Genomic DNA, 24,942 nt, shown 5'->3' on the forward strand with positions numbered 1-24,942 from the left:
GCAGTGAAGAGTGAAAATATAGACAGAATACATTATTTTGCTCACAACTTGGTGAAGGATAAATTGACAGAACATGAACAGCACCTATTACATTCGTTCATCTTGTTTATGAGCAGAAATCTAAGCAGCTGCAAGTATTTAGAAAGTTATTTCACAGCGGAGCTTATTTATCTGTACCTTCACTGTCCCTGTTGTGACCTCCCGTTTAGAGAGAAATCTGTGACTTTGACGTCATCATCCACATTCATTCTATCTGCGTCAACGGTCAACAGCTCCCAATTTTTGGGAACGAAGGGGAGTTTTATTGCTTCAGGCAGGGGCGGAATGTACTGTAGGGACTGTGATTGAATATAGTGCATTTTGTTACTTGCCAGAATGACAGCGCCTTGAATAACGTAGTGTGGAAAACGGCACGGTTCTGGGCTCTCTGGCTGGTTCCACTGGAAAATGATAACGCTAGAGGCGCTGGAGTTGGTCTCGGTGCACGGCATTCGTCTGCTTATAATGGACGTAAATGGAGTTTTCGCTGCAACGTCTGATTCCTTTACATGAAGCATTTCTATCAACGTGATAATTGATATGATATTTAGTACAGTTGTCGCGAACATATTAACAAACATTCTGTACAGTTGACCACGTCCTGTTATCGTTATACTTTCATTAATAATACGGGAGAAAAAATACGCTTGGAATGCTCTTGGTAACTAAATTTTTGTGTATGAATTAGGTTCATAATTATTATCATCATCATCATTTCTTTTAAAGATATACACATTTACTGTATCTTTTCTTCCGCTTTAAACTAATCGCGGCAATGATGATAATGATGATTGCATGAAACGACAAGGGGAAACCCACAAAACGCCCTTAATGCCATCGACATGAGTGTAAGGAAATTTTGAGACCAAAGGGACAAGCGACACGGGATGTTTACACTGATGTGACTAGTGACACAGACACTTCCAGGCTGTAAAATAACATTTATTGCGCATTAGGGTCGAAACAGCAAATGACACGTTCATATGTCGTATTCGCATGCTACTTGTTATTTCGGTCGGAAAGCTCCTCAAAGGAAGGGTGCTCAGACCGAAGCGACGCGCTACAGGGGAAGTTCCCAACTAAGTAACAAGCGACAGCCTTGAAGCGGCATATCTGTTGTTCGCACTATTAGCAAGCGTTTGCTGCTAATTGTGCGAACAACAGATATCTAGGCGACACGATAAGCCACACTTGTCGCTTTGTCGCTTGTGTCTCGCTCAAACTGGGCCATTTCCTCAATAGCTTGCAACGTGTTGCCGTGGTTTGTTGTTCGCGCATGCGCGATGCAATGAGTGTCTTACTTTAGGGATATTGCCCACCAAAGCGGCACGCGACACTAATCGCTTGAGGATTTCACCAACCGAACGCTGGTCTGTGCTGCCCGTCATGCCTTTACTATGTGCAATGTTGCTCTTGATTGGCTCGTTTCCAAGCAACATGTGTTGCGTCTCGCTTCGGTATGAAAGTTGCCTTGGACCGAAAAACCCGTGTCGCTTTGGTGTGAAATCCTCGTATCGTTTGTCGCGTGTCTCTTTGGTCTAAAATCTCCTTGAGGAAACGGTGCAGTCAGAGCTTGTGTCCCTACAGTTCGAAAGGCTGCATTGATTACCGAATGCTCGCTTTCAAGCGACATTTGTGGTTTGTCGCCTCGGTATGAAATATCTCTCAGGATACTATTTATATTCTAATAACATAGAAAAATAAACTCTAATACACAGTCCAAGACCTGACGTCCGGAATCACATTGCAATGTTTCTTCTTGTGTTACGCACGCATGCTATTTATTTATTCATTTTATTTTACTTTTCTTTCCAAATTAATGCCATTTCGTGACTGAAAATCCCTCCACAAATATAACTGTTTCCATCAATTCAAGTACCATCTTTCAAGACAAGCAAATTTATATAATATATTAGTAGTGGTAATGCAAGGTTCCCAACATTTATTTGCTATTTATTTATTTTACCCTGTTTTCAGCTAATTTTCTAAGGGGGGAAAGATCCAAAAAATCCAATTTTTAACATTTTTATAGTATAAAAATATTTTTTTTTTTTATCAAAGCTCACTCATAGGGGACAAAATTCACTTTTGAGCCTATATTAGTATATTTTAAGCTTATATTTACAATTATTACATTTTTAAGAGAAATAGATATATTGATAGTGATTTTGAGTTATTTTACAATGCTGTACAGTGCTGCTTATATAATTATTTTTCAAATGTGTGTATTCTGATTAAGTTTTATGTTTGAAAATGTGTAGAAATGTTGCAGGATTTCTCACGTTACCTGTTTTTTTTTTGTTTTTGTTTTTTTGCTCAGACAAAATCAATAGATTTGTCACGATAATTCTTTGCATTCCAAACATTCCTGAGTGTATGTGTGAAGATTGACGTACTTACGGGAGCGTGTGAATATTGAGGCATTGACCTGTTAAGAAGGAAATGAATCTATACCGCGTTTGTTACAACCTGTCCCGGTTCCCGCACTAGCTGGTCGCTGGCTTTTCTCCGTGCTGGGGAAAGTCAAAGCCAGGCAGCCAATTAAAATACGCAACGTCTCAACAGTGTCTACGTAAGCGCCTCTCTTCTGGCTTCCATTCGCTCCTCGCTGCCCAGCAGACGATTTTTTCCTCGTTTCTCATTGGCACCGAGACTGTCGAGCGATCGCTAACGCGGGAAACGGGACAGGTTCTAACAAACGCGGTATAAGTAAGGTCATAGATTTTCGTAGTGGTTTTTTTTCTAATTTAAAAAAAAACTTTTTTTCTTAACCAGTAACTTTAACCAAATTGAATACTAACAGAAATGTTGGCAAGAATTCTCATGTAACCTAGTTGTTTTTACTCAGACAAATCAATAGTCTTGCATTCCAAACATTCCTCGAGTGTGCGTGCGTGTGTGTAGACGTGACGTCGACCTGTTAAGAATATCACGTCGATAATACGTACTAGCTTGGGAATGTCATGACCTTCTCTTTTCTCTATAAAAAGAGAGAGAGAGAGAGAGAGGGTTATGTAACTTGCTTGGCTAAGAGGAATTTCCTGAGAATTCTTTCCATTCTAAACATTCCTGTGTGTGTAGAGATTGATGCGCTTATGTATGCGTGTAAACATTAAGGCATTGACTTGTTAAGAATGTTACATAAATAATACTGTCTCGGGAATGTTATGCCCTTCTCTTTTCTGAGGGTCATGTGATTTGTTCAGATTAGTTGGGCTAAGGGGAATTTCCCGATTACTTGTTTTGTCACGAGAATTCTTTGCATTCCAAACATTCCGAAGTGTAGAGATTGATGTACTTACAGCTACGTGTGGGCATTAACCTGTTAAGAATGTCACATCAACAATACTGGCTTGGAAATGTGTGCAGATTAGTTGGGCTAAGGGCTATTTCCTGATTACTTGTTTTATCACGAGAATTCTTTGCATTCCAAACATTCCGAAGTGTAGAGATTGATGTACTTACAGCTATGTGTGGGCATTAACCTGTTAAGAATGTCACATCAATAATACTGGCTCGGGAATGTCATGGCCCCTCCCCCCTGTGGCGAAGTCATGTGATTGGTTCGCTAAGGGGAATTTTCCGATTAGTAAATTGAGGTTATAAATATAATATATTCTCACTACTTATGTGCGTCTAGTTTTTTTACACCACAGATAAACGGTTACACAGTGCAACATTAACTCGTCTATTTTGTTGATTTGGTGTTAAGTAGTGAATTTGGTGTCTGCATGTGTAATACTATGTTCTGGAGCGATGTAGTGTGTGGTGTATGGTTACATGGTGCGAGCTAACTAAAGAAATGAACGTTTAAAGCAGAGGCAATTGTTGAATTTTTTGAACTTGAATACAGCTATTCGTCTATTTGGTTGAACACAGTTCTACTGCACTTGCCTGGCGCTGGGATGCACCTGTACTCCACCTTATGCCTAAAAGTGTAGCGAACTAGACGGGGCTAATAATTTCTTAATTGCAATCATTTTGATTGAGTGATTTGAGTTTATGGATGCTTTTAGAGTTTTAACACAAACACACAGCGTAAATTTATTCTTGTAGTGTTTAATTGATTAAATTGCTTTATTTTACTTCGCTTTTTGTCTCTTGCTGCGACTGTTGTATATTTAAGGAAGGTAGGGAACATGTTTTTAAGAGGTAGGGATATAATTGATCAAGATAGAGATTGTGAGAAAAGAGAAAATGTGTAAGCAGAGGATAAGGAAAATTTTACATTTTGAGTTCCTTATCGTGATAGAACAAGGAGATAAACGGATTAACTTTTGCAGGCAACCAAATCTCATGAAACATTGATAAAAGTTACGCTTTCTATTAAAAATGTAATTACTTATAAACATGGAATGTGTGATATTCTAGAAAAACTTAACCCCCTCTTCCCTTCCTTCAAGAATTCGAATCCTGTTAAAACAAACAAAAAATACATCAACACGGACAACAAACATGCATCACAAAAAATAATATCATATGACCTAACGATTATTATTTTAACAAACCTATTTCGTTTAATTAAAAAAAATTCTAAATTTAATATCCAATGAAAGCACATGATAACAACTCATTTGAATTAGTTTCTAAATTCAAATATTTAGGAGTAATATTAACAAATGAAAATTATATTAAAGAGGAAATAAAATAAAAAGTAGGCTTAATTCAGGGAATGTATGTTACTTCTCTAGTTATAAACTTTTGTCTTTTTGTTTAATATTTAAGAAACTAAAAGTTAAAATATACAAAACAGTAATTTTGTTTGTATTATTATATGGATGTGAAACTTGGTCCCTTACATTGAAAGAGGAACATAAATTGAGAGTATTTGAAAATAAGATCCTTAGGAAAATTTTTGGACCTAAAAGGGATGAGGAGACAGGTGAGTGGAGAAGGTTACATAATTTAGAACTACATAATTTGTATTCATGTCCAGATATTATTAGAATAATTAAATGAAGAAGACTTAGTTGGGCAGGCCATGTGGCACGAATGGGAGAGGAAATAGGAGTTTACAGGATTCTTGTTGGGAGACCTGATGGTAAGAGACTTGTAGGAAAGCCAAGACGAAGATGGAAGGACAATATTGAGATGGACCTAAGGGAAATCGGGTAGGGATAGAAAAGAGAATATAGATCTTTTTCAAGATAGGGACAGATCGAAGGCCTGTGTTGTTGCAGCTATGAACTTTTGGGTTTAAGAAGGCTAGAGAGTTAGTTAGTTAGTTATGAAAGCACATGTTACTCTATAAACTATTAAAATTACAATCCCTGGCATAAAATCAACTTAAAAAAAATGAAACTTATTTCCACATAATGAACCTCAACCTATACAATTGTACATTTTTTTCATTCTGCAGTATTTAAATTAAACAGACTTAAATAAGAATTTGGAAGCACGTACAAAGTAGAATAGAACCAACAGTTAAATAATGTATAAACCAAGAAAAAAGTAAGCAATGGTTCGCATAACCTAATAGAAATAGACTTAGGTGGTTAAAGAACAGCATATTTAGAAGTAACAAAAAAGAGATTACTTGAAAAGTAAAATTAACGCAATTGAAATAAAAGTATCAGAGGTGCAAATGAATTTAGAAAGGGCTGGGAACCTAAAGTAATAATAATCTAATAGCGCAACAGCCCAATATCGGGCCAAGGCTTACCTACCGACTGTGGGTTCCCTCCTACGCAAGCCACCCAGGAGGCGTGGAGATCTGCAGTCAGACTTGGGGGACGGGTGGTCAGCCTGACCGACCCTTAGCTGTTGTAGAACTTCGCGACCGGATTACGCTCACTCACTCGGAGCTCCCCAATTTCCTCACGATGGTGGGTTGCCACTGGCCCTATCCGTAGGTCGAATAAATTCCGACCAGAGCCGGATTCGAACCTACGCCGTCCTGCAGCGAACGATCCCACCATCGTGAGGAAATTGGGGAGCTCCGAGACGCACATAAGTAGTGAGAATATATTATATTTATAACCTCAATTTACTAATCGGAAAATTCCCCTTAGCGAACCAATCACATGACTTCGCCACAGGGGGGAGGGGTCATGACATTCCCGAGCCAGTATTATTGATGTGACATTCTTAACAGGTTAATGCCCACACATAGCTGTAAGTACATCAATCTCTACACTTCGGAATGTTTGGAATGCAAAGAATTCTCGTGATAAAACAAGTAATCAGGAAATAGCCCTTAGCCCAACTAATCTGCACACATTTCCAAGCCAGTATTGTTGATGTGACATTCTTAACAGGTTAATGCCCACACGTAGCTGTAAGTACATCAATCTCTACACTTCGGAATGTTTGGAATGCAAAGAATTCTCGTGACAAAACAAGTAATCGGGAAATTCCCCTTAGCCCAACTAATCTGAACAAATCACATGACCCTCAGAAAAGAGAAGGGCATAACATTCCCGAGACAGTATTATTTATGTAACATTCTTAACAAGTCAATGCCTTAATGTTTACACGCATACATAAGCGCATCAATCTCTACACACACAGGAATGTTTAGAATGGAAAGAATTCTCAGGAAATTCCTCTTAGCCAAGCAAGTTACATAACCCTCTCTCTCTCTCTCTCTCTTTTTATAGAGAAAAGAGAAGGTCATGACATTCCCAAGCTAGTACGTATTATCGACGTGATATTCTTAACAGGTCGACGTCACGTCTACACACACGCACGCACACTCGAGGAATGTTTGGAATGCAAGACTATTGATTTGTCTGAGTAAAAACAACTAGGTTACATGAGAATTCTTGCCAACATTTCTGTTAGTATTCAATTTGGTTAAAGTTACTGGTTAAGAAAAAAAGTTTTTTTTTAAATTAGAAAAAAAACCACTACGAAAATCTATGACCTTACTTATACCGCGTTTGTTAGAACCTGTCCCGTTTCCCGCGTTAGCGATCGCTCGACAGTCTCGGTGCCAATGAGAAACGAGGAAAAAATCGTCTGCTGGGCAGCGAGGAGCGAATGGAAGCCAGAAGAGAGGCGCTTACGTAGACACTGTTGAGACGTTGCGTATTTTAATTGGCTGCCTGGCTTTGACTTTCCCCAGCACGGAGAAAAGCCAGCGACCAGCTAGTGCGGGAACCGGGACAGGTTGTAACAAACGCGGTATAGATTCATTTCCTTCTTAACAGGTCAATGCCTCAATATTCACACGCTCCCGTAAGTACGTCAATCTTCACACATACACTCAGGAATGTTTGGAATGCAAAGAATTATCGTGACAAATCTATTGATTTTGTCTGAGCAAAAAAACAAAAACAAAAAAAACAGGTTACGTGAGAAATCCTGCAACATTTCTACACATTTTCAAACATAAAACTTAATCAAAATACACACATTTGAAAAATAATTATATAAGCAGCACTGTACAGCATTGTAAAATAACTCAAAATCACTATCAATATATCTATTTCTCTTAAAAATGTAATAATTGTAAATATAAGCTTAAAATATACTAATATAGGCTCAAAAGTGAATTTTGTCCCCTATGAGTGAGCTTTGATAAAAAAAACATAATTATTTTTATACTATAAAAATGTTAAAAATTGGATTTTTTGGATCTTTCCCCCCTTAGAAAATTAGCTGAAAACAGGGTAAAATAATTAAATAGCAAATAAATGTTCGGAAACATAGCATTACCACTACTTATATTAAGAAAACTAACAAAGCCGCATTACTTTCATAAGAAAATTAGCACCGATACTGATCGCACTGCCATCTATGTTCTCATCAATCTCGAGAACCAGTTTCTTGGGTCGTTTTCTACACTACATTATTCAAGGCGCTGTACGAGAAGGAACGAAGCCAACGATAAACATTTGGGAAAAGAGTTGATAAAAACTACGATAGATGGCAGGACAATCAAAAATCGGAAAGTAAATTATTAATGAATTAGAAGGAACTAGAAAATGATTAAAACCAAATAGAACAAATAAAAAGGAATGAGTTGTGATTAAATGGTTGTAAATGGAGAATAAAAAACATAAAATAATAAAGAAAATTTAATGATTTGCATAATTTGCATACATTGTGTCTGGCGAGAAGGAAACTTATTGCTATAGTTTTGGTTGTTCGTTTGGTAGTGATATTTGAATAGTTGTTTTTTCTATAATAGAAGGAAGAAAATTTTGTACTAAGAATTCAAATTCATGCATATAATCTTTGTATCGCAGAAGTTTCAGAATATTCCTTTATTTATATCCATTAGTATATATCGCCGCTGTTTGATTCACTTTCGAAAGAAAAGAACCCATCCGTGGTATACAGAGTGACAGCATAGAACAGGTGGAATAATTAAGTGGCGCTCCTAACGTGTGGCATACACGAACGGAGAAACAATTTTTTATTGTATGATATACATATCTGTATCATCAAAGGTAGTATGGAGTGTGAATTAAGGGACGATGTCAGTAACAGTGTCAATTAACACGTCAAGAGATGTTTTGGAAGATGTAGAAAAGAACTGTAGTATTTGTGTGATATTTCTAAATTGTATATTAACTTTAATTTCATGACCTCCCACACATAATTTAGCTTCATTCAATACTGTTAATCTTTGGAAAAATGGACTTGGTTTACAAAGCCCCTGTAATAACCCGTTAGCCCCCCCCCCTGGAGATCAATTCTAGCTACGGGCCTGTACAGACGGGATCAAACGAAATGTACTTCCCATTTCCTACCAACTCAGAAGCGAGTTGGAAACTCTTCATTGCTCCTGCATAGATAAGAAAGTGGGGGAGGGCAGTAGCAGACAAGGCCAGCACGCAAACTTGTTTCCAGCAAGATTTCTGTTGGAGTCTTGGCAGTTTGTGGAAGGATTTTGTGTTCCTACCCCCCCCCCCAGCGCCTCTCTCTCTTTGGATTGATAAACAGGGTGCGACGTCTATGCGATGAAATACGGTAATATATAACGATGAAGCTTTATTTGAAGATGATAATAATAATAATAACCCGTGGCGCAACAGTCCGTGAGGGCCAGGTCCTACCTACCGACTGCCGGCCTCACTTCCACCTGCCGAGGTGGGAATTATGGGGTGACGTGTGGTCAGCAAGACAAGCCTTCAGTCGTTGTAGGTTTCCGTGACCGCGTCACGCTACTCATTTGTAGCTTCCTAATTTCCTCACGACGGTGGATGGCCACCGGTCCCATACACAAGACCAGGTGTCCCACGTTTGAATCCCGTGGCAAACGTGGCATGGATGTTTCTGAGTGTCCATTCATCAATTTCATTATATCATCACTCTTCCCCATCTTCGCAAATTATCCAAAAGTGGCACAAAAAGCGAAGTGAAATAAAATCAATCAATCAATTGTTAGGGCAGAACCATATATCACACAATACAGGTGAATTTGTTGTTGGTTGACGTAAATTTTTAATATGCCTAAACTCTTAAAATACTCTAATATCAGGTTTTCTGTTGCAATTATTATTTCAATTTTGAGGGCCTTCATGACCGAGTGCTTTGCATACTGCTCTATGAAACCGGAAACCCTATGTTCTATTGATTGATTGATTTGCTTTATTTTAATTCGTTTCTGGTGCCACTTTTGGTTAAACGCGACGATGAGGATGGTCGATGAAATGATGAAATTAATGAAGCGACACTCACAATGAGACACCGAATGAACACAATGCCAAGGCCGGTCATTAAGCAAGCTGTGCTAACCACTCTACCACGGAGGCCGGAATCCTTTTTAATGTATAGGAAAAATCGTTCTTTGACATCGAACTAAGAACAGTTAATATGCGTCACCTCGGAGTTATTATATTTTAAATTTCGAACAATCAATTGAGATTTATTCCCAACCATTATTTTGCCTACATCAAAACTTCCACACAATAAGATCAATTACACTAAGGACAACAGCGTTAGAGTCTATGAAAACGATGATGAAGGAAAATAATTCACATGATTATAGTGGGGTGTAAGGGGTGTTTCTTCCATATAGTGCACCCAATAGTCAACCTGACTTCCACGTAATACACCCTGGACTGCGGACTAACGAGGCTCTGGCGACTGGCCCCATAGCCAGTATAATTTTGTTTGTGTTGTCATGTGTTTTGTCCTTACTTGTGCTGAGTGCTCCTTTACAGCCTCAGCTTTTAACGAAAGTCAGAAGATTTTAATATTTTATGATTTTAGTTATGCAACGTTAGAGTTGTTATATGTAACGATAAGGGGCTGGACCCGGTATAATGTGACGGGTGCAAAATAGCCTTGGTGCTGACGCACCCAAAATTTTAAATTCAAATCAAATCAAACATGATTATAATGATGCATTACATCAGTGAAACATTAATTTTCGGTCATGGTGATAAATTGAAAAACGCAGGGACACAATAACCGATTTATTTATTTATTTTATTTCGCTTTTCTTCCACTTTTGGGTAATGAAAGGTGTGTTAAGATGAAAGTTGTGAAAGGACAACTACAAACGTAGATGGATAGGACAGACCATTATGCTGACCTTATATCTAGACGCCAGATCCTCGTTAGTGTGCAAAATGCACTCCATCGTCACAATGACGTAAGCATTCGTAAAATTGATTTGTATATTTTGTTATTATTATTATTATTATTTTCGAAAAACGCAAGCCAAACTATTGGCCATTATGTGATATGCTCATTACTTCTCAGGAACACTCGCGGCCTTCAGCCAGTTTTATCCTTAAACAAAATTAGGATGTTAACAGACACTTCCAAGACAATATCCAAAGAACACTGTCACATGCGCGAAATGTAAAACATTTTTATTTTCTCGTTTCTACTACATCCCTGGGGAGTAAAAACGGCTGGAGCGTGATGCTGATCATTCACCTCCAAAATGGCCGAACTCGAGAATTTGCGGCGCCCTACTGCCACATCCCCTAAATGTGCCTTGATGGCACGATTCTATACGGACGAGGAACTTTTCCTTACCTTTACTACTGCTAACTACTCATGCCATGAATTTTTGTATTTTTGATCCTTCAGTATGTCTCCATTGCTAACCTGGTTCATACCCAGTCACAACAGCGATTAGTCAATGCAATGAAATACGTCAAACTTTAATGAAACAGGTGTCGGCGCGTCCACACACACACGCATACACACACAAACACAAGGAGAAAGAGAGAGAGAGAGAGAGAGAGAGAGAGAGAGAAGCGGGAGGGGGGGGGCTAGGAACACAAAATCCTTCCACAAACTGCCAAGACTCCAACAGAAAGCTTGCTGGAAACAAGTTTGCGTGCTGGCCTTGTCTGCTACTGCCCTCCCCCACTTTCTTATCTATACAGGAGCAATGAAGAGTTTCCAACTCGCTTCTGAGTTGGTACGAAAAGGGAAGTACATTTCATTTGATCCCGTCTGTACTAAACCCTGGACTATGGATAGTCCATGAGCCAGGGACCTCAAATTTAGGCGATCGGTACCACTCTGAGGGATGGGTTCTCATATGATTTTTTCAAGGTGTGGATGCCTGGAACTGGAAAATGTGTGATAGCATCCCATAACTATTTGCTTTTTATATAAAGGTTTTTCATAATTTTTATAAAAAGCATATAAATTGATAACAGTATTTGAATAAATAAATTTAATTTCTTCAGACTTATTAAATTCAATATTATTTTATAATAATTATAACTATTAAGTGTAATAATATTAATATAATACTTATAATAATAATAAAACTTTATTATATTGCTTATATACTGACATAGATAAAATGCATAAGTTTTACTTACAATTTTCAATAATAATAGTGGCTAAATCTTAAATATGCATGTATGTTATAATTTAACAAAAACAAAATTTTATTATTTACATTCATCATCTTCAACTTCTGAATAGGTGTCATTACTCATTGATTTTCACATGTGGGTAGTCTGCACTTTGTCAGTGCACCTGTTGTTAGTATTTAGACAGAGACACACGTTAGCAGTTTGTAGTTTCTAATGGATTGGTTGGTTGATTGAATTGGTATTTCAAGTCCACTTTATGCACAGTATTGCTAATTGGGTATGGACCTACAGTTTTAAATAGTAGAATTTAGTTGTCCACAAATATTCAAACTTATTATTTATTTATTGAAATTTCCAATACAGCAGAAACCATTTTAAACAAGAAATAAACAATAGCCGCCTCCAGTTCGTTGATTTGGTGTCTCCACCGCAGAGGCGCAACCACGATTTTTTGTCTGGGGGGGGCTAAGTACCAGTATAAACGTACCAATAATAATAATAATAATAATAATAATAATAACAACAATAATTTTATTAATATTAATTATAATTATAATCTTAATGAAAATAATGTCATAATAATAATAATAATGTTACAAATAATGTTATTATTATTATTGATTTGCTCTATTTTACTTTGCTTCTTGTGCCACTTTTGACTAATTTGTGAATATGGGGATGAGTGATATCATGATGAAAATGATGAATGGATCCTCGCAAACACCCATGCCCAAGGCGGGATTAGAACCAAGGACCAACATTATTATTACTATTATAAGTGGTAGTATCAAAGACGTTATTATCCTCGTAAATTACGCAAAAAGGGGGTAGAAGTTTGTGCTAAAGCATTTTTGTTCAAACAAACGATTTGAATTATTTTTTTAACACGTTCAATTTCAGATTGATAACGGAAAACAAGCACATAAACTATTTTTGAAAGACAGAAAAGGCTTGATAAATGCATTTCAAATACAAATTTACATGAACATAACTTTCATGCACGATATATGTTTCACATATATGCAAAGTGGAGTGACGTGAACGTATTCAGACTTTCTTTAATAAATATTATATACAGCATATATTATTTAAATACATTACACAACCAATTCACTCATCTCACAATAAATCAACAGCAAAAATTACATAATTTGTCTCTCAAATGTGCACGCTCCCTTTCCTGAAAACAAAATCAAATAAGACAAGTCTTATTTCTCTGTCTGGTGATTTACAATGCGTTACAGCGAACTAACAGAAATTGCGAACGAATCGAGCAAGAAAATTTTTGGGTCCAATTTTTTAACAGGCTGAAATCAATATTAATTGAATAGGGCGCAAATATTTTCACGGAACGCCATGGCATTATATATCATTTACAACTTTTGTGCCTCCCTGATGGTGTACTGGTAACATCGTCGCCTTCTGATCAAGGAGTCCCGGGTTCGATACCCTGTGGAGGCACATAGTGGTTGGGGATCCACTTTAAGCTATAGGTCCAGTCTCAATTAGCCTTTCTGTGCATAAAGTAGACTTATTATTAGCACAAATCAATCAATCAATTTCAGAATTTTTTCATTTAGATCGTTCGGCGCCCAGGGCCGCGTCTCCCGCCGTTCTGAACTTGATAAGATTAAGAAGAACAGGCATTGTGAGGGAAGCGAGCAAGAACATTTTACGAAAAGTATTTTTATTTGCATAAAATTTGAAGTTCTGGGCGGTAATTGCCCCCTGCAGGTACACTTGGCCGTCAATGTTTGCACCCCTTGCACCCCCTAGAACTCATATCCGACCATGATTGGGGGGCGATGCACCCCTGCTGCACCGTTTGCACTACGTTCTAGAGCGGTGTAGCGTGCGGTGTATGATCACGTGGTGCGTGCAAACTAATCAAATGAACGTTTAAAGCAGCAGACAGGCATTTGTTGAATCTTCTGAACTTGAACAATGTTATCAGGCTACTTGTTTGAACGTGATTTCCTTGCACCAGCCTGACACCGGGATAAATGTGCACTAGCTACACCTAGTGTCAAGAAGTGCAGCGAACTGGGCGGGGCTATCAGTAAAACAGTACACTACTGTTAAAAACAAAACAAAACAGTGGCATGATAAACATAGCTCAGTTCCGCAATAGCATTACTTTTTTGCATTATTTTTTTTTGTACAGTGCTGATAAAAGATAAATTACACCTGAAAATATATATTTTGCTCGAGGTGTTGTTAAACTGATTCTGTAGCCTATGGAATAAGGCAGAGGCTCCCAAACTTTCTCATTTCGCGGCTCCCAAGTCAGAATGTAGGCCTATCTAGCATTTGCTAGATAGGCAGTCAGTGTGGTTAGTTCTTTGCCCTACCCTGCAACACTAGGATGGGTGAAAATTCAGCCAGGGATATTTTATAACGGATGCCACTAGATAGCAGCACTTCACACAGGTTTCTGCTTACAGGTATTCTCAAGAGGTTCAGTGTAGAGTAATCATCCGTGAAGAAATCAGTATTTCGTGTTGTAGTGTTTGCTGTGCTCGGTGTTGGTGCAACTAGTAATAGTGCAACTTTTTATCATTACTAACTTTTCTAACATTTATAAGTTTGTTGGACCGAAATGGCTTATTATAAGAAAGGGCAGACTAATTTCGAATTGTTTATGATGTTAGGAGAAGAGTTAAATTCAGAGAATGAAAACTTGGATGAGACGGTACCATCACAATGTGTTGATTCGGACTAACTACTAACTCTCTAGCTTTCATAAACCCGAAGGTTCATGTCTGCAGCAACACATGCCTTCCATCTTTCCCTATCTTGAGCAAGATCTATATACTCTTTTCCATCCCTACCGATTTCCTTTAGGTCCATCTCAACGTTGTCCCTCCATCTTCGTCTTGGCCTTCCTACAGGTCTCTTACCATCAGGTTTCCCAACAAGAATCCTGTAAACTCCTCTTTCCTCTCCCATTCGTGCCACATGGCCTGCCCACCTAAGTCTTCTTGATTAAATTATTCTAATAATATCTGGACATGAATACAAATTATGTAGTTCTAAATTCTGTAACCTTCTCCACTCACCTGTCTCCTCATCCCTTTTAGGTCCAAATATTTTCCTAAGGATCTTATTTTCAAATACTCTCAATTTATGTTCCTCTTTCAATGTAAGGGACCAAGTTTCACACCCATATAATACTACAGGCAAAATTACTGTTTTGTATATTTTAACAATAATAATAATAATAATAATACATTTTAACAGTAAAATGTTGTAATTTTACCCTGACAAAAAATTGTGTGATACAAATGTTTCTCAAGTGCCTACAATATTTTATGAAAGGTTTTAGAGTTCAAATACACTAAGGACCTCCCCCATGGCGCAGTGGTAGTGTCGTTACCTTGTAATCAAGGGGTTCCGGGTTCGATACCCGGTGGAGCCACACGTGGTTCGGATCCCACTTTAAACTGTAGGTCCAGTCCCGATTAGCCATACTGTGCATAAAGTGGACTTAAAACACCAACTCAACAACAACAACTCAAATACACTAAAATAAAAGGGAAAAAGAAAATCACACAGGTGAAAATTCACCCATTCTAGTAATAGTAGGCAGTAAACACATAAAAGAAACATATATTTCAAATTCAGAAAATTTTATTTATAAAAAGTACTAAATAAGAACATCTTTGGGACAATCATAATTCTTATTCAAAAGAATCATCGCGGCGCCCCTGTAAGAAATTTCATATCTAAAATGTATCTACGAAATTCTGGTAATGTGTAAGTTTACAAGTAGATCTGTCTTGGATACGTGTCTCAGGGCTAACGTGTGAAGTACAGAAGACTGCATTGTGGAGTCCTGTGTCCTGCGGACTCCAATACTCCTATTGGCGCTTTCGAACTGCACTAGGTGACGTCACTTCCGATAAGACCGTACCTCAAAAAGTCCAAATAGTCCTCAGTGAACAAAATTGGTTGTAAAGCTAAACGTTCGTGGTAATTCGCGATTGTTTTCATATTTCATACTTAGGATTTCATTTAGCGATTGTTTTGTGAATGGATTGTCAGTCAAATCCTTCTACGTCCTGCACATAAAATAAAATCAAGTTTTTTATCTATCATGTGATTATCGAGATGGACCTACCTGTGCTTATGACTATCTTTTTTTCAGCTGAAATGAGGTCAAAGCTGAACTTAGATCGTCTGCTGTTTCCGCTACTGCTCACAACGATCCTAGCGGCAGGGTTCGAACTAAGATCCGATCTATCGTGTAAGTACGATTTCACTGCCTTGTAAGCTGTAATGGGTTAAAACAGTTCTTGTTTGTAATTGAATAATTTAATATTCTGTATTTTCTGGCTATTCAACGTCACTTTTATAGTTTGTGTATTAATCATCCCGATAAAGATGAATGGTGATTGACAGATATTAAGGAGGCACGTACCTAGAAGAATATTTCGGATGGAGTCCGAACCAAGTGTCTCAGAAAGTATTATATGAATATAATAAAAATATAAACGTTTAAATTTATAGTTATATTCATAATATGTGAATTAATACTGTCATTCAAAGCCGTGTGGTCCCAATATAATACTTGCGATCATGGCCTTAACTTGGGACTTAACTTTGGAGGGGGGGGGGCAGGTACGAACTTGAGGCTTAACTTTGGGGGGGGGGCAGAGTCGAAAAGATTTTCATCCCATAGAGTTTGGTTTGAGTTGCTGTTTTAAGTCCACTTTATGCACAGTAAGGCTAATCGGGACTGGACCTACAGTTTAAAGTGGGATCCGAACCACTTGTACCCGGGATCCCTTGATTACAAGGCAATGACGCTACCACTGCGCCATGGGGGAGGTCCTCATCCCATAGAAATAGCGTCCACGATTATTTGCTAAGTAACTATTACATTTGCGAAATCACAAATAATATTTGTTATTACTTAACTCCTCACGTCTTAGGATGTTAACAAAAATATCTTTAACTTGTAAATTTTAACAAATCTGAAAATTTTGGGAGGGCAACTACCCCCCTTGCCTCCGCCAAGTTACGCCTATGCTTGCGATGATAAGTATATATTCATTATTTAATTTTAGAACTTGGTACATACGTCTTTCCAAACCCCCTGGGTCCCCCTAAATACTTTATTGATAAGCTCGGATCTAGAACCGTACTAATGTTGGGCGAAACTGCATGTCTTAATCAACACGATTTCGCTTCTTTTAGAGAGGAAATACTCATATATTGGTAAAAATTTACTTTTCCCCGAACACCTGTAACTTCTTCGTTTCGTCACTTTTAACATTCCTACTTACCTATCTGCTTCGCGGAACATTCTTTAAGGTGTATTCACGTTTTTTTTATGAAAGTAATGTCAATTTTTCACATTATGAGTACTTCTTTATGTGTGTTGTCTCGCTTGCGTATGACACAGTATGACGCGTACACCTTCCTAGATAATCGCGAGTCGTGCTTGTGCTTTGTCGATTTTCATTCGGTATCCAGTGTTTTCAACCTTCGTAACCCAAAAAACACTCGTGAAGAAAGCTGGTGTAATTTTTTTTTCACATTTTTCTTACTTCTTCGCATTGTATTACGAACAAAATTTTAACTATGCTTGCCTAACCTAACCTAACCTAACCTTGCCGGAAATGGTTCGTGGGGCTATCCGTGAATGGTTTTTGGGGCTATCCGTCAATGGTTTGTGGGGTTCCCGGTATGAATTTCACCACGCATCCACGACACGTCATGTTTGTATTTTTGGTTGGAAACACAGAAGGTTGGAAACACTGCATCCCAATGAACATCAACAAAACACAAGCACGACGCGTGATGATCTACGAAGGTATACGCGCCAAAGGCTATTGTCCGTCGGAGAATTAATTTTCAACAAAAGACATAAATTTCGGCTATGATGCATTCCCACATGACAGAAAACACCTTCCAGATGTTATACAATGCTACAGGAACTCATTACAGTAAGTAGTTTCTTGTGTAAAAATGAAGAAATCTGTTCGGGGAATAGTAGGCTAAATTCGTACCCATATATTTGAAATCTTACAAAAATAACTATAAATAAAGATACATAATAGCTACTGCTAAATATGAGTATATTATTTACTAATTCAAAACAAATGCAACGGATTTTACAGTGGATACTGATGCAAGAAATAAAAGGTGGCGTTGGGGCCTCCCCGATGGCGCAGTGGTAGCGTCTTCGCCTTGTATTCAAGGGGTCCCGGGTTCGATACCCGGTGGAGGCACAAGTGGTTCGGATCCCACTTTAAACTGTAGGTCCAGTCCCGATTAGCCTTACTGTGCATAAAGTGGACTTAAAAACAACAAATCAAATCAATAAAAGGTGGCGCCAAGATATTGAATTTACGTATGGCTCGAGTGGCGGCGTTTAATAAGAGAAGTGCAATGTTTCTGCTATCAAACATAACAAACACTAGTATTCATGTATTTATTAAAAACATATAAAGACTGATTCAGTATATTATTTATTGTTTGCTAGAACGTTGCACTTGTGCTTGCATATTAAAGCTTATGTTTTGTAAATAAAAGGAGCACGTTTTTTACTTTAGAAATGTTAAAAGTAAAGTTACAACTTATTAGTACTAACCGATGTTGATGCTTATCTAATAAATTATATTGTTTACTAGCACAATAGCTATTAATAATGAAAAGGCAGTAGGTAGTAGATTCGATGTTCTTTAGTTTTGTTATATAGCGTCGCTTTTCTTCCACTTTTGGCTAATCGCGACGATGAGGATGAGTGATAATGAATTAAATTGATTAACGGACACTCACAAAGAACACCCATGAGAAGGCCGGGATTCGAACCCGGGACCTCTGGCGTCGTAGCGCGGTAGGTAATAGACTGGGAAAAATAATATTAGTAGTTTTGTAACTAATTTGTATTGTTGGCTTACTCTTAAAGAGGAAGAAAACTGAAGATGATTGTTTTTATTTTTTAAAAAAAAACGATATGTACTCGTATATTACAATTTGGACATGTTTATAGCCACCTGAAGTAGTGAAGCATACCATCTTGCAATATGCTCTGCAATATACTTGCTTTCACATATAACCACTATTTCCTGTTATTACTATTGGATTGAAAAGGCTGGTTGCGTAAGGTGGAAATGACCTGAATATATGGGATGAACAGGTACCCGTTGCACACTTCCCCTTGCCAACATTATAGGTAGGGTCTTTTTCTACGGGTTTCAAAATAAGTAAAACATTCCAGTGTTGTGATGTATTGAAATGGCAGATTTAAGACCAAGGAACAACGTATAATAATCATAAATTTATCTTTCATTTCGCAGCAGAGGAAAAAACCCTAGCCAATCAGCTGATTGACAAGGGAAGGGATCTTGGCAGACATTTCAATGAGGTACGTTACAATTCCCTCCCTCTTGAAATTCAATTTAGTTTTAAAGTTACACTAACATTAGATTAAGGTATTAATTAACAGCGAGTTATCCACGCCACTGTTTCCCTGTCTCGCTTTCTTCTCCCTAAACTGTTATGCTCCGTCCAGAAGTTAAAACAAACGATACTATTCCATCTTCGTTTAGGTGTGACAAGAAATTCTATTTCTTATCTTTTAATTTGAAAGGACCTGTTTGTGCTCTCAATCAAATAGATAAACTTAGTCTGACACAAGGAGAAATGTGCATGTACATGGTCTTTGCTTATCTGCACTATTTAACAGCATATCTTTGTAAATTAAACAAACTGGAAATAGTTCTGAATGATGCCCGAGACGACATTACAGGCAAGATGTAAACAGAGCCATCTATGAGGAAATATCTAACTATCTAAACAGCGAGTACTACCACATGCAGTTCATCCACAAACAAAAGTTTACATAGATATGGTGTAAGTAATTTGGCTAATGCATAGCCGCAGAAATTAAACTCTCGACGAAGGAAAGGGGAGAGGGGCGTGCGGGGTTCACCTACAAGTAATCCTACACTTAACAGTGTCAGTATTAGTATAAACAGCAAGTCATGCATTTTAAGAGACAGGTTACATTTAAGTATTTATTTATTTATTTAGCGAAAGCTCCTTAACAGAACCAATCGTTCGAATTACAAAGGATCATATTAAAAATATTTATAATATAGATTAAATGTACATTTTAAAAATTACAAAAATACAAAACTACAAAACAACAGAATTACAATACTACAAAATACAAAGCAAAAGATAAAAAAAAGATAAAAATGGCAGTAGGTATGTTACACAGAAGTAAGAGAACAAAATACACACACAATATAGTACAATCACAACAGAGTACTGATAAATACTTTCAGATACAAACATATTATACATCGCACAATAGACGATGAACACTAAGATTAATTATACAATTTGTACAAATATCAAATCCATATGAGAGTAAATAAGGTATGACTTTAAATACATAGCATCGATAAAAATAATATAATACAAACACAGCTTCAATCAAATTTACTGTGAATTTAAATGATTAGGCAATGACAATATATGTCTTTTTATTATTGAGCTATATGTTATATGTATACTGGAGAGGAGGGGAATTAGTTAATGTGCTACGAAGTCAGAGATTCGAACTCTTGTCAAAGGGGATTTAAACACCTTATCGAACAGCACATGGAACCAGTGGCGTAGCTCTGGACGAGACTAGAATGTGAGGCCACCATCCGTTCCTTAATCCTCGCTTGGAACATACAATTTGACACCTTTAGTTTGTAACCTCACACCAGAGGTTTCGTATACCATACAAATATGATATACATGCCGGTTCTTTTATTATATTGCTACTTATTTAATTTTTACAATTTTGGAAGTAAAATTAAACAGAATTGCTCAGTTAAACGAGGCAGGGTTACGACCTGATCCATGCACACCTCGAAGGAGAGTTTTCAGGATATCTTCTACCATGTTCTCACAATTTCAGATTCATCATCATCGAAGTCATCCTTCTCTTTGAAAATTTGACACACAAAAGTAGCGAATTTACGGTCAGTCACCTTTTGGATATGGCATTTTGCATAAGTATAGAACAAAATTTTCGCGTGGAAGGTAACAGAGGTGATACACCACCACAGAGGGTCGATTTATTATCACCAACAATGTTCTTTGCAACAACTGATGTCACCTACTAGTAAAGCTCATTGCAGAGGAAGATTACGCAATCATGCTTGAAAATTTTCGCAGGAATACAAACATAACAACAAGAAGAGAATTGAAGACTAAAATTAGTAAACGCTGTAAGTGCCACAATAATTCAAACACCGTTTTCCACGTTAAACTGTGAAATGTGCCATGCTTTATAATGTGGTAAGCGTGAAATGTGGCTGGTAGCCCTCTAAGTGGTTCAAAGGGCGTGTAAAGAGGTCACTAGTGTGCACGTTCTTACGGGCTGATGTGCCGAACGATGCAATTTCCCAACACTTTCGCTTTTGGCAATTACAACGTTTACCACTTTTAGTCCTCAATTACTAAATCTTCAGGGATACGTCAGCAAATTGTCATATTTAGATAATATTAAAAAGGGACCGGATTTTAGAAGGAAAATTTTTACTCTAAAAAGGACAGAAAAAGGGAAAATTATTGCCACTAAAGAAATGGAAAAGGACTATAGTTTATTTATGCACTCCACTAAGAAAATATTATTTGAAATGAAAACACAATATATATAAAAAGGGATACAATAAATTTCATGTGAAGTAAACTAAGAAATGAAAGAAATTTAATGTATGTCATTTTATATATGAATGGTATATATTGTGCTTTCATTTAAAATAATATTTTTAGTGGAGTTCATAAATAAACTATAGTCCTTTTTCATCGTTGCAACGTACCTACTCCCAACACTCATGGAGGGAAGATAAGGTAGAAGGCGGTTGTTCTTTCTTTCCTCTAAGCTGCACCAAATAGACAATTTGTTTAGGGAAAATACAGTCGTACAAAATATTTGATTTCTTGTGAATAAAGGGACCAAGGAAGACCTTTTTTAAGAAAGATAAAAAAGCGAGTCTAGGCTGAAAAACTAGTCAATAGGAAACAGAGAGGAAAATGTATTAAAAAACGGGAAAAAGGGAAGTCAAAACCATGTTATCTTGTTGGTGGAAGATAATTCTCAACAATGCTGATCCGTGTTGAAAAATTGAGAAAGGAATTCTCTTTAACATCCGGTCTCTAATAATAAATTACTGACAAAAATGATATTTAATAATTTCATTCACACGAAAATTGTTTTTCTCTGTTTTCCTGGAGCTGAAATCTGAAGTTCTAGAAAGGAAGGAAGGAAGGAGTGGTAATATTATCCATGCCTTGAGTTGAAAACAGCACAGGCATTTACTAGATGCCTCACACTTGCTTCGTGGCAGTTGGAGGTACTTTATTGTTAACATTTTTAAATTGGGAGTGATTTTTATTCAAGACTAGCTAATTACCCGGTGTTGCACGGGTATTTATTTATCCTAATCTTCTATTAAAGTTATCCGTGTGAGAAACATGGTGATCTTAAATACACTCCGCGTTACTTAATAGACTGTCTTAATAGCAAGTCTCCCCCTCTTTCTCACTTCCTCTCAAATATTATCGTGAGTGCCACCAATTAGCTTAGCTACTCCGAAAACTATGGATTCGACAATAATGTAGGTCATTTTTGACATTTTATTTTTCACCCCCTCTCACCCCCCTCCCCATGCCGATAGGTGATGAACTTGGAGTTGAACAGCATTCGGAATGTCACTATTCATCTTAGCGACCCCGAAAACTATGGATTCCACAGTTATATCGGTGGTTTTCGATTACACTGGTCAACAAAAAAAAATATTTTTTTTCTGGCATGGACTTTTCCAACTGTTTTAGACTAATTTTAGTGTGCTGATTCCAAATCTGATCTCAGATTTGCTCTATCACATCTCATTTGTATGCTATTGGCAAATCCCATTTTCATTGATTTTACCTGGAATTGACCGTTGGGCACTTATGATTACAAGTTGTTGCGAGTCAGTGAGTGCTTTAGTGATAAAAGATGGCGTTGTATTTGTAGGATAGTGTGTTTATAATATGTTTTTATGTAGACATCAACATTTATGTCATATTTTTCATCTGCAGGTCGTGATCTAACAATGGCTACAACATCCGGAAGAAGGACTTGCCGTAATGACGCAGATATCTTCTGCTACATCTGTGGCAGCTTCACTTTGAGGGATCAAAGGTGCAACATCAATACCTTTGTCAAGAAGGGGTATCTTGCCTACTTTAAGGTACGACTGGGAGACCAAGACAAAAAGTGTGCTCCCGACAAAGTGTGCAAGACCTGTGTTGAAACTTTGCGATCATGGTCGAAAGGAAAGAATGCTACGCTGAAGCTTGGTGTGCCAATGGTTTGGAGAGAACCAACAAACCATTTGGTTGACTGCTACTTCTGCCTTGTCAATGTAAAAGGTTTCAATAAGACGAACATACACCACTTACAATACCCAGATATCCCATCTGCCAGACGACCAGTTGAACACTAAGAGGAAATACCTGTGCCTGTATTTACTGAGCTACCAGAAATTGATGTTGAAACCGTCACTTCACATGCTTCTACAGATGATGAGGATGATGCTCTGACCGAATATACGCCATCTGTTGCAGATTCTGATAATTTTTTCCTGTTTAGTCAGCCTGAATTGAATGATCTAGTAAGAGATTTGTATTTGCCAAAGCAGTCTGCTGAAGTGTTGGCTTCCAGGCTGAAAGAGAAAGGACTACTCGGACCTGGCACTAGTGTCTTCTTTTATCGAAACAGAGAAGCAGCACTGCGAAAGTACTTCCATTCAGATGGTCAACTTGTTTATTGTAATGATGTTGAAGGGCTTCTTCTGAATATGGGATTGCCTGCATATGATTCAAGTAAATGGAGACTTTTTATTGACAGTAGTAAAAGGAGTTTGAAATGTGTGTTACTGCACAACAGAAATATATGGTTCAATCCCAACAGGACACTCAGTACGAATGAAAGAAGAGTATGCAAACATCAAGACAATTCTGGATAGATTGGAATATCATGTTTATGGATACGTAATTTGTGTTGATTTGAAAATGGTTAATTTTCTGCTGGGGCAGCAAGGAGGTCACACAAAATACCCTTGTTTCCTGTGCTACTTGGACAGTAGGGCTACATTAGAACACTGCGTTAAAAGGAAATGGCCACCAAGAATCAGATTGACGCCTGGTGACAAGAACATCAAGAATGAGCCTTTGGTTGATAGGAATAAAATTGTATTTCCCCCACTGCACATAAAACTTGGATTAATGAAGCAACTCGTCAAAGCTCTTGATCACACTGGTGACTGCTTCAGCTAAATATGTTCAACCTTTTCAAGTGTTAGTGCCGAGAAGAAAAAGGCAGGAATATTTGATGGCCCTCAGATAAGAATACTCATCAGGGATCCACACTTTGTTACAACAATGACTGCGGCAGAGGCTAGGGCTTGGAATGTATTCTCTGATGTGGTGCGGAAATTCCCTGGGAACAGGAAAGCGGACAACTATGAAGCGATTGTGGAGGAGATGCTCTTGAGTTTCCAAGCACTTGGATGTAGGATGAGCATCAAGGTTCACTACTTACATAGTAACTTGGCCGACTAGCATTTATATGCAGTCACAACTGTGCTACGGCTCATTAAATGCTTGTTTCGTTATTATTGTATATTGTATCTTATCTTATTCTCATCTGTATGTCTGTTTAGCTCTTCGTATATGATCATAAATGTGCTGTTTTTATTGAAAATGCAATATTTGATAACTCAAAAACCTGATGTGATAGTGACCACCGGTCAATTCCGGGTAAAATCAATGAAAATGGGATTTGCCAATAGCATACAAATGAGATGTGATAGAGCAAATCTGAGATCAGATTTGGAATCAGCACCCCAAAGTTACCTTAAAACCATTGGAAAACCTTATGCCAGAAAATGTGTGTTGACCAGTGTTATTTTTACATGTCACCACCTTCCCACCTCAATCCCTAGGGGTGTCTTGCCCCCACAGTATTTCTTTCCAGATTGTAAGTCATATGTGTACCAAGTTTGGTTGAAATTGCTCCAGGAGTTAGAGAGTTATGCGGGAACAAACACACACACATACATCCATTTATATATATATAGATAAGAAAGTATGGGTAATAATG

The 24,942-nt window shown here is 37.6% G+C and overlaps 1 protein-coding gene across 1 annotated transcript in view; it reads left to right on the forward strand.

The window, feature by feature from the left end:
* The window catches only part of LOC145994170 (uncharacterized), a 73,688-nt gene that overhangs the window by 3,428 nt on the left and 45,318 nt on the right, over positions 1-24,942 (forward strand). Inside the window, exons 2-3 of the mRNA XM_083130266.1 lie at positions 15,928-16,026; positions 19,088-19,155. Coding sequence (XP_082986392.1) covers positions 15,933-16,026; positions 19,088-19,155 — 162 coding nt within the window. The 5' untranslated portion in view covers positions 15,928-15,932. The remainder of the gene's footprint in view (positions 1-15,927; positions 16,027-19,087; positions 19,156-24,942) is intronic.

This window comes from Lepisma saccharinum, chromosome 10 (assembly GCF_977018435.1).
Source record: "Lepisma saccharinum chromosome 10, izLepSacc3.1, whole genome shotgun sequence".
Taxonomy (NCBI): Eukaryota; Metazoa; Arthropoda; class Insecta; order Zygentoma; family Lepismatidae; genus Lepisma; species Lepisma saccharinum.